This window comes from Hemiscyllium ocellatum, chromosome 20, assembly GCF_020745735.1.
Source record: "Hemiscyllium ocellatum isolate sHemOce1 chromosome 20, sHemOce1.pat.X.cur, whole genome shotgun sequence".
NCBI lineage: Eukaryota > Metazoa > Chordata > Chondrichthyes > Orectolobiformes > Hemiscylliidae > Hemiscyllium > Hemiscyllium ocellatum.
In genome coordinates, this window is record NC_083420.1 from 28,096,608 (window position 1) to 28,111,108 (window position 14,501).

The 14,501-nt window shown below is 41.4% G+C and overlaps 1 protein-coding gene across 1 annotated transcript in view; it reads left to right on the forward strand.

Annotated features, from left to right (window-relative positions):
* LOC132825590 (ankyrin repeat and fibronectin type-III domain-containing protein 1-like) overlaps positions 1–14,501 on the forward strand; it is a 117,300-nt gene that overhangs the window by 53,948 nt on the left and 48,851 nt on the right. Inside the window, exon 11 of the mRNA XM_060840970.1 lies at positions 8,233–8,448. Within this exon, the coding sequence (XP_060696953.1) occupies positions 8,233–8,448 (216 nt within the window). The remainder of the gene's footprint in view (positions 1–8,232; positions 8,449–14,501) is intronic.

The following is a 14,501-nucleotide window of genomic DNA, read 5'->3' on the forward strand; positions in this document are numbered from 1 at the left end:
TTCCACTTGTGAAGATGATGGTGAAATTTCTTTTGAATTGTTTCAGCCCACATTGCTGTTTGTTTGGAGTTCCAGGATTGTGACCCGGTGACAATAATATTGATTAATGCAGTAATGGAAAACTACTGACTATCATTTTTTTTATTTGAAGAACATACGTGGAGGCCATTCAGCTCCTTCAGCCTATTTTGTCAGTCAATTAGATCATGGTTGATCTCAATCTCAATTATACTGCTATGCCTCATAAATCTACCCATATTCAAAATACCACATTCAAAGCCAGGGAACTACAGACAGTGAGCCTGACGTCGGTGGTGGGCAAGAAGTTGGAGGGAATCCTGAGGGATAGGATGTACATGTATTTGGAAAGGCAAGCACTGGTTAGGGATAGTCAACATGGCTTTATGCATGGGAAATCATGTCTCACAAACTTGATTGAATTTTTTGAAGAAGTAACAAACAGGATTGATGAGGGCAGAGCAGTAGATGTGATCTAATTGGACTTCAGTAAGGCGTTAGACAAGGTTGCCCATGGGAGACAGATCTCATAGCAAGTTTAGATCTCATGGAATACAGGGAGAACTAGCCATTTGAATATAGAACTAGCTCAAAGGTAGAAGACAGAGGGTGGTGTTGGAGGGTTGTTTTTCACACTGCAGGCCTGTGACCAGTGGAGTGCCACAAGGATTGGTGCTGGTTCCTCTACTTTTTGTCATTTACATAAATGATTTGGATGTGAACATAAGAGGTACAATTAGTAAGTTTGCAGGTGACACCAAAATTGGAGGTGTAGTGGACCACGAAGTGGGTTACCTCAGATTACAACAGGATCTTGACCAGAAGAGCCAATGGGCTGCGAAGTGGCAGATGGAGTTGAATTCAGATAAATGTGAGGTGCTGCATTTTGGGAAAGCAAATCTTAGCAGGACTTATACAATTAATGGTAATGTCCTATGGAGTGTTGCTGAACAAAGACACCTTGGAATGCAGGTTCATAGCTCCTTGAAAGTGGAGTCGCAGGTACATAGGATAGTGAAGCAGGTGTTTGGTATGCTTTCCTTTATTGGTCAGAGTATTGAGTACAGGAGTTGGTAGGTCATGTTGCGGCTGTACAGGACATTGGTTAGGCCACTGTTGGACTATTGCGTGCAACTCTGGTCTCCTTCCTATCAGAAAGATAGAACATAGAAAAATACAGCGCAGTACAGGCCCCTTGGCCCTCGATGTTGCGCTGATCCAAGCCCACCTAACCTACACTAGCCCACTATCTTCCATATGCCTATCCAATGCCCATTTAAATGCCCATAAAGAGGGAGAGTCCACCACTGCTACTGGCAGGGCATTCCATGAACTCATGACTCGCTGAGTAAAGAATCTACTCCTACCATCTGTCCTATACCTACCACCCCTTAATTTAAAGCTATGCCCCCTCGTAATAGCTGACTCCATACGTGGAAAAAGGTTCTCATTGTCAACCCTATCTAAACCCCTAATCATCTTGTACACCTCTATCAAGTCACCCCTAAACCTTCTTTTCTCCAATGAAAACAGCCCCAAGTGCCTCAGCCTTTCCTCATCCGATCTTCCTACCATACCAGGCATCATCTTGGTAAACCTCCTCTGCACCTGTTCCAGTGCCTCCACATCCTGCCTATAGTATGGCGACCAAAACTGCACACAATACTCCAGATGCGGCCGCACAAGAGTCTTATACAACTGCAACATGATCTCAGGACTCCGGAACTCAAGTCCTCTACCAATAAATGCCAGTACGCCATATGCCTTCTTCACAGCACTATTTACCTGGGTGGCATCTTTCAGAGATCTGTGTACATGGAACCAAGATCCCTCTGCTCATCCACACTACCAAGTATCCGACCATTAGCCCAGTACTCCATCTTCTTGTTACTCTTACTCTCACTTCACACTTACCTACGTTGAACTCCATTTGCCACCTTTTTGCCCAGCTCTGCAGCTTATCTATATCCTGCTGTAACCTGCCACATCCTTCCTCACTGTCAACAACTCCACCGACTTTCGTATCATCCGCAAACTTGCTCACCCAACCTTCTAGCCCCTCCTCCAGCTCATTCATAAAAATGACAAACAGCAATGGTCCCAAAACAGATCTTTGCGGAACACCACTAGTAACTGCACTCCAAGATGAACCTTTACCATCAACTACTACCCTCTGTCTTCTTCCAGCCAGCCAATTCCTAATCCAAACCTCTAACGCATCCTCAATGCCATACCTCTGTATTTTTTGTAGTAGCCTACCATGGGAAACCTTATCAAATGCCTTACTAAAATCCATATACACCACATCTACTGCTTTACCCTCATCCACCTCCTTAGTCACCTTCTCAAAGAATTCAATAAGTTTTGTGAGGCATGACCTGCCCTTCACAAAACCATGCTGACTGTCCTTGATCACATTATTCCTATCCAGATGTTCATAAATCCTATCCCTTACAATTCTCTCTAAGACTTTGCCCACAACAGAAGTGAGACTCACCGGCCTATAGTTACTAGGGTTATCCCTACTCCCCTTCTTGAACAATGGAACCACATTTGCGATCCTCCAGTCTTCTGGCACTATTCCTGTAGACAAGGACATAAAAATCAAGGCCAATGGCTCTGCAATCTCCTCCCTTGCTTCCCAGAGAATCCTAGGATAAATGCCATCAGGCCCAGGGGACTTATCTATTTTCAGCCTTTCCAGAATTTCCAACACCTCTTCCCTACATACCTCAAAGCCATCCATTGTAATTAATTGTGACTCAATATTCACATCGGCAATAACGTACTGTTCCTGAGTGAATACTGATGAAAAGTATTCATTCAGTGTCTCCCCAATCTCTTCAGCCTCCATGCACAACTTCCCACTAGTATCCTTGACTGGACCTATTCCTAGGGGAGAAAGTGAGGTCTGCAGATGCTGGAGATCAGAGCTGAAAATGTGTTGCTGGTCAGGTAGCATCCAAGGAACAGGAGATTCAATGTTTCGGGCAAAAGCCCTTCTTCAGGAGTCATCCTTTTATTCCTGACATACCTATAGAAAGCCTTTGGGTTTTCCCTAATCCTACCAACCAAGGACTTTTCATGTCCCCTCCGTGCTGCTCTTAGCTCTCTCTTTAGATCCTTCCTGGCTACCTTATAACTCTCAATCACCCCAATTGAACCTTCACGCCTCATCTTTACATAGGCCACCCTCTTCCCTTTAACAAGGGATTCCAATTCCTTATTAAACCACGGCTCCCTCACACGACCCTTTCCTCCCTGCCTGACAGGTACATACTTATCAAGGACACTCAATAGTTGCTCCTTGAACAAGCTCCACATATCGATTGTGCCCTTCCCTTGAAGCCTACTTTTCCAAACCATGCATCCTAAGTCATGCCTTACCGCATCATAATTTCCCTGCCCCCAGCTATAACTCTTGCCCTGCAGTGCACACTTATCCCTCTCCATCACTAGAGTAAAAGTCAACGAATTGTGGTCACTGTCCCCAAAGTGCTCACCTATCTCCAATTCTAACGCCTGGCCTGTTTCGTTACCCAGAACCAAATCTAGTATGGCCTCACCTCTTGTTGGCCTGTCTACATATTGTGTCAGGAAACCCTTCTGCACACATTGGACAAACACTGACCTATCTAACGTACTCGAGCTATAGCTTTCCCACTCAATATCTGGAAAGTTAAAGTCCCCCATAACAACCACCCTATTACTTTCACTCTTCTCCTGAATCATCCTCGCAATCCTTTCTTCTACGTCTCTAGGACTATTAGGAGGCCTGTAGAAAACTCCTAACAGGGTGACCTCACCTTTCCTATTTCTAACCTCAGCCCAAACTACCTCAGATGGCGAGTCTTCATCCATCGTCCTTTCCACTGCTGTAATACTATCCTTGACAAGCAATGCCACACCTCCTCCTCTTTTACCCCCACCTCTGACCCTACTAAAACATTTAAACCTTGGAACCTGCAACAGCCAATCCTGTCCCTGTTCTACCCATGTCTCCGTAATAGCCACAACATCGAAATCCTAGGTACCAACCCACGTTGTGAAACTTGAAAGCGTTCAGAAAGGATTTACAAGGATGTTGCCAGGGTTGGAGGATTTGAGCTATAGGGAGAGGCTGAACATGCTGGGGCTGTTTTTCCTGGAGCATGGGAGGCTGAGGGGTGACCTTATAGAGATTTACAAAATTATGAGGGGGCATGGATAGGGTAAATAGACAAAGTCTTATTCCTGGGGTCGGGGAGTCCAGAACGAGAGGGCATAGGTTTAGGGTGAGAGGGGAAAGATATAAAAGAGACCTAAGGGACAACTTTTTCACACAGAGGGTGGTACATTATGGAATGAGCTGCCAGAGGAAGTGATGGAGGCTGGTACAATTGCAACATTTAAGAGGCATCTGGATGGGTATATTACTAGGGTTTGGAGGGATATGGGCCGGGTGCTGGCAGTTGGGACAAGGTTGGGTTGGGATATCTGGTCAGCATGGATGGGTTGGACCGAAGGGTCTATTTCCATGTTGTACATACCTATGACTCTATGACCTCTGTTAATTAAAGATATATCAATCTCAAGCCTGAAAATTTCAACTGAACCATCATCTACAACCTTTGAGGTGAGATTGATCTAGATTCCTTTGCCCTTTGTATGAGGCTGCTCTTCCTGATTTTACTCCCAAAATATTATCCCTTCTTTATCCAGATCTTCTACCTGGAAGAAATCCGGTTACCATTTTTAAAAAAACTTAATTCATATAACTTCAACCTTCTAATCTCAAGGGAAGTCAAAGTAATTTTACGTAACTTTTCCTATATTTTCTCATTTTAAAGTGAAATGACAGTTACGATCCTTGATATCAGGCAATATTTGACTGAGTATGGCAATAAGGAGCCCTAGCAAAATTGATGTCAGTGGGAATTAAATTTCCACTGGTTGAAACAAACCTTTTTTTATAATTCATTTGTGGGACTTGGGCTTTGCTGGCTGGCCACCATTGATAGCCCAGCTCTACTTGCCCTTGAGAAGGTGGTGGTGAGCTGCTTTTTTGAATCGCTGCAGTCCACTTGCTATGGGTTGACCCACAAAGCCAGTAGGGAAGGAATTCCAGGATTTTGACCCAATGACTTTGAAGGAACAGTGGTATATTTCAGCGTGGTGAGTGGCTTGGAGGGGAACTTGCAGGTGGTGATGTTCCCAAGTACTTGCTGCCCTTGTCCTTCTAGATGGAAGTGGTTGTGAGTTTGGAAGGTGATGTCTAAGGAACTGTAGTGAATTTATGCAGTGCATCTTGTAGATAGTACATACTGCTGTTACTGAGCACCAGTGTGGAGGGATTTAATATTTGTAGATGTGGTGCCAATCAAGCAGGATGGTGTCAAGCTTCTTGAGTGTTGTTGGAGCTGCACCCATCCAGGCAAATGGAGAGTATTCCATCATACTCCTGACTTGTGCCTTGTAGATGGTGGATAGTCTTCGGGGTGTGAAGAAGTGAGTTACTTGCTGCAGTATCCCTGATCTCTGACATGTTCTTGTAGCCACTGTGTTTATGTGGTGAGTCCAGTTGGGTTTCTGATCAATGGTAACCCCAAGGATTCTGACAGTAGGGGATTCAGTGATGGTTATATCATTGAATGTCAAGGGGCGGTAGTTAGAGAGTCTCTTATTGGTGATGGTCATTGTCTGGCATTTGTGTGGCATGAATGTTACTTGCCACTTGTCAGCCCAAACCTGATATTATTCAGATCTTGTTGCATTTGAGCGTGGTCTGCTTCAGTGCCTGAGGAGTTGTGAACGGTGCTCAGCACCGTGCAATCATTGGCAAACATTTCCACTTGTGATCTATGACAGAGGGAAGGTCATTGATGAAGCAGCTTAAGATTGTTGGGTTTAGGTCACTACTCTGAGGGACTCCTGCAGAGATTTCCTGGAGCTGGGATGAATGACTCTCCACGACCAGAACCATCTTCCTTTGTGCCAGGTATGACTCTAACCAGTGGGGTGTTTGCCCCCTGACACCCATTGATTCCAGTTTTGCCAGGGCTCCTTGATGCCATACTTGGTCAAATGCAGCCCTGATGTTAAGGGCTGTCAGTCTCACCTCACCTCTGGAATTCAGCTCTGTTGTCCATGGTTGAACCAAGGCTGTAATGAGATCAGGAGCTGGTGCTATTATACCTTGACTATTAATCCAGAAATCCAGAATAATATTCTGGGGTCCTGGGTTCAAATGGCAGGTGGTGGAATTTGAATTCAATAAAAGAAAATCTGGAATTAAGTGTCAACTGATGATGATGAAACCATTGTAATTGTCAGAAAAGCCCATCTGGTTCACTAATGTCCTTTTAAGGAAGGAAATCTGCCATCCTTACCTATGTGTGACTCCAGCACCATAGCAATGTGGTTGATTCTCAACTGCCCTCTGAATTGGCCAAGCAAGCCACTCAGTTGTATCAATTGCTAGAAAGTCACAACAAACCTGGCAGAAAGGAAGGTGATTATGATTGTTGGAGCCAATCATGTCATCCCCGTCGCACTGATATCGGAGTCACTCGAATAGAGTTTTAGGTGCTGTTGTATGTATACCTTCCAAATAACAGAATTCACCTCTTAAGGACTCCATGTGTGTATACAATGTTGCGACTCTGCTTGACAGTCTGGGATATGCTTGCAAGCTGCAAATCAGCTGGTTTGCTATAACATCTGCTTCATAATTTGTTGTGGTTCACTGTCTTAAATAGGAGATGGCGAGGACTGCAGATGCTGGAGAAGTCATTGTCAATAAAGTGTGGCACTGGAAAAAGCATAGCAGATCATGTAGCATCTGAAAAGCAAGAGAGTCGATGTTTCAGGCTTAACCCTTAATCTGGTCCTGATGAAGGGTTAATCCTTTTACTGCTCAGATGCTGCCTGACCTGCTGTGCTTTTTCCAGCACCACACTTTAGTGACTCACTGTCTTAAATAAGCTAACTCATGGAATTAAACAGTCCCTGATGAGTGACTGATTATGAGACCATCGTAATTGATATGACAAGCCCAACCATCTTTAGGTAAAAAGTGAGGTCTGCAGATGCTGGAGATCACAGCTGAAAATGTGTTGCTGGTCAAAGCACAGCAGGTCAGGCAGCATCCAAGGAACAGGAAATTCGACGTTTCGGGCCAGAGCCTTCCTGATGAAGGGCTCTGGCCCGAAACGTCAAATTTCCTGTTCCTTGGATGCTGCCTGACCTGCTGTGCTTTGACCAGCAACACATTTCCAACCATCTTTAGGTGCTTCTTAAATGTTTGCCGATATTTGCACACTGATCAGTACAATTTGGAGACTCTTCATATACTAAAGCAATGTGTTTCCAGATGCAGCAAGGTCTGGGTAGCATTCAGGCTGGGCTGGATGGGTGGAAAGAAACATTCGCATCAACTAATAACCATATACACAATGAGAGAAACTAACATTCCTCCGTTGATATTCTTTTGCATTTCTATCAATGTATCCTCCACCATACTATACTGTAGGTTATCATTGACCAGAAACTGAACTAGACCAGCTATTTAAAAAACTTTACAAAGCTGGTCAGAATCTGGGAATTCTGCAGTGAGGAACTCCCCTCCTAACCCCACAAAATTTGGCCACCAAAAGGCACAAATCAAGCATGTGATGGAATGCTCTCCATATACCTAGATGAATGCAAATTCAACAATGAACCAGTAGTTCAACATCAACAAGGAGAAAAGAACCCTCTTCATTGGCAAACGATTCACCACTTTAAATATTAATTACATCCACCACTGTGGCTGTAGTCCACATCATGTACAAGATGCACTGCATCAATTCAACATGCTACTTTAACATGACATTTCAAATCTACAACCTTTGCCACTAGAAGGACAAGAGCAGCAGATACATGGGAAAAATGTCACTTGAAAGTTCCCTGAAATAAACAATAAACAAAATGCTATCCTGACTTTGAAAGTCACCTTTCCTTCTCTGTCACCATGTCAAAGTCCTGGAACTCACTTGCCTAACAACAAGGTGGTGGACCTGCACCAGATGAACTGCAGTGGCTTAGTATGGCAGCTCACCATCTCAAGGGCAATCAGGAATGAGTAACAAATGATGGCCTTGCCAGGCACACTGTCATAAAATAATGTAAAAATTTAAAAACTTAGCCCTGCTGCTTTTCTGATCTTAATTTTTCTTAAACTCTCTTTATTTTCAGGGACTGCTAGGAACCCAAAATCTTGGCCAGGTGTACTTCGAACCCATCAAAGACAAGCATGGCAATGTACTGATCGTGACCCTGAAGGAACTGAGCACGTACCAGAGTCTAGAAAATGTCAGATGGATTCCCCTGTCCAAGTTCCAGACTCAACGCAAGTCACTCTCCTCTTCAGAAGATCCCACAGCACTGGATATGTTGCTGTTAACTCTCCATGTAGGATGACAGTTAATAAAACACTGTTTACAAGTTAACACACAGCTAAAACTGACATGAAATAGAGAGATGAATTGGCTATTTTTTTAGTTAAATGGCATTTCATTTGTTTGTAATGCAACACAACTAACTTTTTTTGTGAAGGACCAAATTCCCCACCAATGTTTTGTTTAGGGACCACAGTGCTGGCAGAGGTCGATGTTTGTGATCTTGATCATGGATGGCTGATGTCTGGGCAGTTATCTGAAGAACAGAAATATATTCTTGGAATAGGGATTTGCCAAGCAATTCAATTAGTTACTTTCTTTGACTTTCAGAGACAATTTTGAGCATGTCCTATTCAACATGCTCTGCCACTTCTGTTATCAACACTGCTGCATCTTTAATTTCCTACCTCATCTGCATATTGACTGGCAACATTTCATTCCATGTCGCTATCTCTATTCCTTTAAAGTCTCAGTTAAATTTACTTCCAGGCCTCATTGTGTATTTTCACACTTTTTTTTGTGTGTAGATTTTTCTGAATTTAATTTTCAGCAGTTTAACATTGTTGTCTATTTACTATCCTACTGGTAGACCCTGTCATCTATTAGTTCTGTTCTGACTGATTTACACTGACCTTTAGTCTCACAATGCATCAAATTTATTGTACAAATCATAAAAGTTAAATATTTTTATGGTTTTACCCTTGCACCACCTCTAAGACCAGATCCAGCTTTATAGAACACAAAGCAGATAAACAGGCTGGGACAAGTTATACAACAAGCACAATTTGTATTTATACAGCAGCTTTCAAGGATCATAGAATGGTTCCACTGCTGAAGGAGGCCATTTGGCTTGTCATGTCTGTGACAGAACTCTGTTGAACAACTCTTTATCCCACTTGTATCCATGTAATAATGTTATATCTAAAAAATTATCTAATTCCTTTTTGAAAGCTATAATTGAATCTGCATCTGGCACATACTAAGTAAGTGCATTCCATGTCCCAACCAATTGCTGCATAAAAGGTTTTCCTTACATTGCATTGGTTCTTTGCCAGCAACTTTTGATAATTGTTCCCTCTATTGTGATCCTTCAGTTGATGCAAAGTTTGCCTCTACTTATTCTGTTCAAATCTCTCCTGATTTTAAATATCTCTGCCATGTTTCTTTCAACCTTCTCTTCTTGAAGTAGAATTGTTATATCTTCTTCAATCAATCCACATACTGAATCTCTCACCTTGAAACTATTTTCAAGCATCCTTTCTGCCCCTCTCCATTGCATGTTGAAAGGAAAACAGTACTCCATTCAATGCAAAACCAATGCTATTGTTCCTGTTCTAGGAATTGCAGGTGGTAAGGTGGGAATCATATAGTCATAGGTCAATTAGGACAAGAGGAACACCATATTGGTTGGACAGGCAATGACTGAGGCAAGTTTGGTAACTTGCAGCAAGAAAACTCATGATCCTCAAGGCAAAATTCCCACCAAAACTTGACACGACTGGGTCTCCTCCAAATAAAACTTAAGATTTGACCTATTCTCACTGTTGGCTACTACTCAAAATTGTTGTCAAGTTTTGAACTTTTACTCCACGTTCCAATTCCAAGTCATCTTTCAAAAGCAGTGCACTGAGCACAGATCCCTGGGGTACACTGCTGTAAGACTGAAAAATAATCATTTACCAAAATGTGTTATTTTCTGTCCTTTTTTTAATCTAAGCTGACACTGACCCTCCTGTTCTGAAGCTTTCAAGATTCTGTTGAAATAAATAGGAGTCTTCAGCATCCTTTTACGTAATAGATTTAGACTCTGGCAATTCTTGAGGTTGAGATGATTGTTACTTATGCCCTAAGGTTTTTTTTTCCCTCAGATAGTTCAACCAATGTCAGGTTTCATAGGGATCTGCTCAGTTATGTCTCTTCTTAACCAATGTCAGTAAAGTTGACCATTCTTGTAGTTCAGGTGAACTTTACAGTGATTTTAAAGTACAATCTACTGTTCCGGCTGTAAGTTTGCTCGCTGAGCTGGAAGGTTTGTTTTCAGATGTTTCATCACCATGCTAGGTAACATCATCAGTGAGCCTCCGGTGAAGCACTGGTGTTATGTCCTTCTTTCTATTTATGTCTTGTTCTCGTAAGATGGGTGATATCATTTCCGGTCCTTTTTCTCAGAGATTGGTAAATGGGGTCCAAATTGATGTGTTTATTAATGGAGTTCCAGTTTGATTGCCAGGCCTCTAGGAATTTACATGCATGTCTCTGTTTAGCCTGTTCTAGGATGGATGTGTTGTCCCAGTCAAAGTGGTGTCCTCCTTCATCTATATGTCAGGATGGTGGGTCATGTCTTTTGTTGGCTAGTTGGTGTTTGTGTATCCTAGTGGCAAATTTTCTGCCTGTCCGTCTGATGTAGTGTTTGTTACAGTCCTTGCATGGTATTTTGTAAATGCTATTTGTTTTGCTGGTTGTTGGTATAGGGTCCTTTAGGTTCATCAGCCTCTGTTTAAGTTTGTTGTGGGCTACCATGATGCCAAGGGATCAAAGTAGTCTGGTAGTCATTTCAGAGATGTATTTGTTTGGTAATGGGGATAGAGTTTCTCGGCGCGGTGTATCTGCTTGTTTGGGTTTGTTGTTTAGGAATCGGCGGACTGTATTTACCAGGTGCCCATTCTTCTTGAATACGCTGTATACGTATGTTTCTTCTGCTGCTCGTAGTTCCTGGTTGCCACAGTGTGTTGTGACCTGTTTAAATAATGTCCTGTTGCAGCTCCGTTTGTGGGTGTTGGGATGATTGCTTCTGTAGTTGAGTATGTGGTCTGTGTGTGTTGTTTTCCTTTAGACGCTGGTCTGAACTTCTCCATTAGCCTCATTCCTGATGAAGAGCTTATGCACAAAATGTTGATTCTCCTGTTCCTCATATGCCGCATGACCTGCTTTTAAAGCACCACACCCTAGACTCTGAAGTTTCTAATAACTGTTCGTTCCAGAGTGGCAACTAGGAAGGGTTGTCTGTTGTTGCTTTTCTCCTCTTTTGTTCATTTTATGCCAGTAAAGACATTGTTGATGATGTTGTAGGCATTCTCTAAAAGGACCCTATACCACTAACGAATGTTATTTGCAAAATACCATGCAAGGACTGTAACAAATACTACATCTGACGGACATGTAGAAAACTGGCCACTGGGATGTACAAACACCAACTAGCCACCAAAAGACGTGACCCATTATCACTAGTATCCTTACATACAGATGAAGAAGGACACTACTTTGACTCGGACAGCACATTCATCCTAGGACAGGTTAAACAGGGACATGGAAGGGATTGCCTGGAGGCCTGGCATTCAAATGGGACTTCCATCAATAAACACATCAATTTGAACCCCATTTACTAACCTCTGACAAAAAGAACCGGAAATTACCCGCCTTAAGAGACCAAGACACATAAACAGAAAGTGGGACATAGCACCAGCTTCACCTGAGGCTCACTAATGATGTTACCTAACATGGTGACGAAACGTCTGCAAACAAACCTTCCAGTTTGGTGAGCAGGCTTACAATCTGAAACTCAACCTAAGCTATAAATCTCAAAACTACAGTCTACTGTTCTATTTAATTTTTTTTTCAAATGAAAGTCTCAAGTATTAAATCAAAGATTGGCAACATAATAAAATTCCAAAACTTTGTAACATTTATGATTCTTCAGGTTTTTATCACCACACATATATCTAAGGAGGATTGAAGGATCTGGCAAATTTCTCTGCAACTTCTATCCTTATTTCCCTTAGTATCCTTGGATATATCTGACCCTGTCCTAGTGATTCATGATACTATAGCCAGGAACTCTCATATTTCCTTTACATCAATTTTAAGCCTCAGCCAGTCTCCCAACTGCATCCTCTTTCAAAGTCTTTTTGACAAAACATTTTTCCTTGATAAATGCAGATGCTTTTAGTTTTTAATCATTTTTATCACTACTTGACTATTTTTTGCTTATAGAAGATGTTTAGATTCCCTTGTTTTGTCAGCTCTGTGTCTTCTCATGTTATCTCTCTGTTGCTCTTGTTTAGTTTTTCACTTCCCTTCTTTTATCTAGCATCATTCTTATGCATAGTATAAATATGAAATCTGTGATACACATTGTTTTTTAGCTTTGGCTTAATTTCAAATCTTTCACCATTCAGTGAGCTTTGATTTTTATTTTTCGGAAATCTTCATCTCATAGTTATGAACCTTGATTGTACCAAAACAGTCACATCCTTAAAAGCAGCCCATTTCTCTATTACAGTTTTGCCTGTTAGACTCTGATTCTAATTAAATGAAAGCAAATTTCTTTGGCTATAGAGTGATGAGCCGTGGAAACACTACCACAGGAAGTAGTCAAAGCTAAAGCATGGTATGATTTCGAGTTACGGATAGCACTTAGGGCTAAAGAGATCAAAGGATATGAGGAAAAAGCAGGAACAGGCCTACTGGGATGATTGAACAAAACCATACTGATTGGAGAGCAGGATCAAAGAGTTGAATAGTTTACTTCTGCTCTTTTTCCCATGTTTCTCTGTTCCTTTGTAAAATACTGCAGATGCTGAAGATTGGAAATAAAAATGAAATGTAGTGGACAAAAACAGCAGACCTGACAATATCTGTGGAGAGAGAAACAGAATTTACCTTTAAAGTCCAATGACACTTCTTTTGATTTCCAAAGAACAGTCATATTGGAGTTGTATTACTAACTCTTTTAACACTGTCCCTGATGATCCCCTACCGATTTTTGATTCATTTGTCCTATTCATTCCTCAGAAACAGATCCAGAGATGCCTCGTTCCTCATTGGACTGGATACATACTGATGTAGAACGTTATGCTGAACTATTTTCCTTCTCTGGACTTAATGCTGTTACTATCCATACTATTTTTGGATAATAAAGGTCCCTCATTATAACTATACCCTAGACTTTGTACTTTCCTGTAATTTACTTGAAAATGTATTCTCTATATCCTCCCCTTTATTTGGTGATCAGAGAATAAACCTAATGATAATACTTGTTGCGTTTCTTAGCTCGAGACAAATAGAGTTTGTCCCTGGCCCCTCCAAGGCATGATCACTCTTCTGCAGTGTAATATTCTCTTTAACCAGTACTATCATCCCTCTTTTATTTCCTTCCCTAACTTTCATGAAGACCTTAACACTTGGAACAATTAATACCCAATTCAGCCCTTTATTAAGCCAGTGCTTGCAGCTATTCAGCTTTCATCATCGCACTCCATGCAGTAACATATATATAGTTACTCTAATTGCTATGTTACTATCTTTCCTCTTACCCTCTGTTGTCTATCTTCTTTGTGCATATTCTTTTTACAGAAGTATTATAAGAACTTGTATTTATTTAACACTTTAACATAGGGAATAATACTTGCCTAATGAGCTTCATAGGAGTGTTATTAAGTTAAATGTGACATATAGTTACATAAAGTATTAGAAGAGATGACCAAAGGTTATCCAAGAAGATTGTCTCCTTTTTTAAGTACTCCTTAAAAACTGAGGTAGAGAAGCAGTGAGATTAAGGAAAAGAATTCTTAAGCTTTGGACCTTGACAGCTGAAAGTACAAATGCCTATGGTGGAATGTCTAAAATTTAGATGTTCAAGAAGGCGAACTAGAAGAGCACAGAGATTTCAGAAAGATTGTAGGGCTGGAGCCAGGTACAGAGAGAAGGAGGACCAGATAGTAGAGGAACTTAGAAAAGAGAATTTTGAGATAAAATAATTTGCAAACTAGAACCCGATGTATGTGTTTGGCCATATGAATAATAGGTGAGTTTGAATACAGGCAGCAAAAGTTTACATGATCTTAAGTTAATTGAAAATGGGTGACCAGCTTGGAATGCATTAGAATTCATGAATTCTAGAGACATAGAGACATGGGTGATGATTAAGTTGAGACAGATCAGAGATGAGCCATATCACATATGTGGAAATAGACAGTTTTGTTGACAACACAATATTTGATCATAAACTCATCCCAAAATCAAACACAACACTTGCATTGTGAACAGTTTAGTTCTGCTTCAGACAAT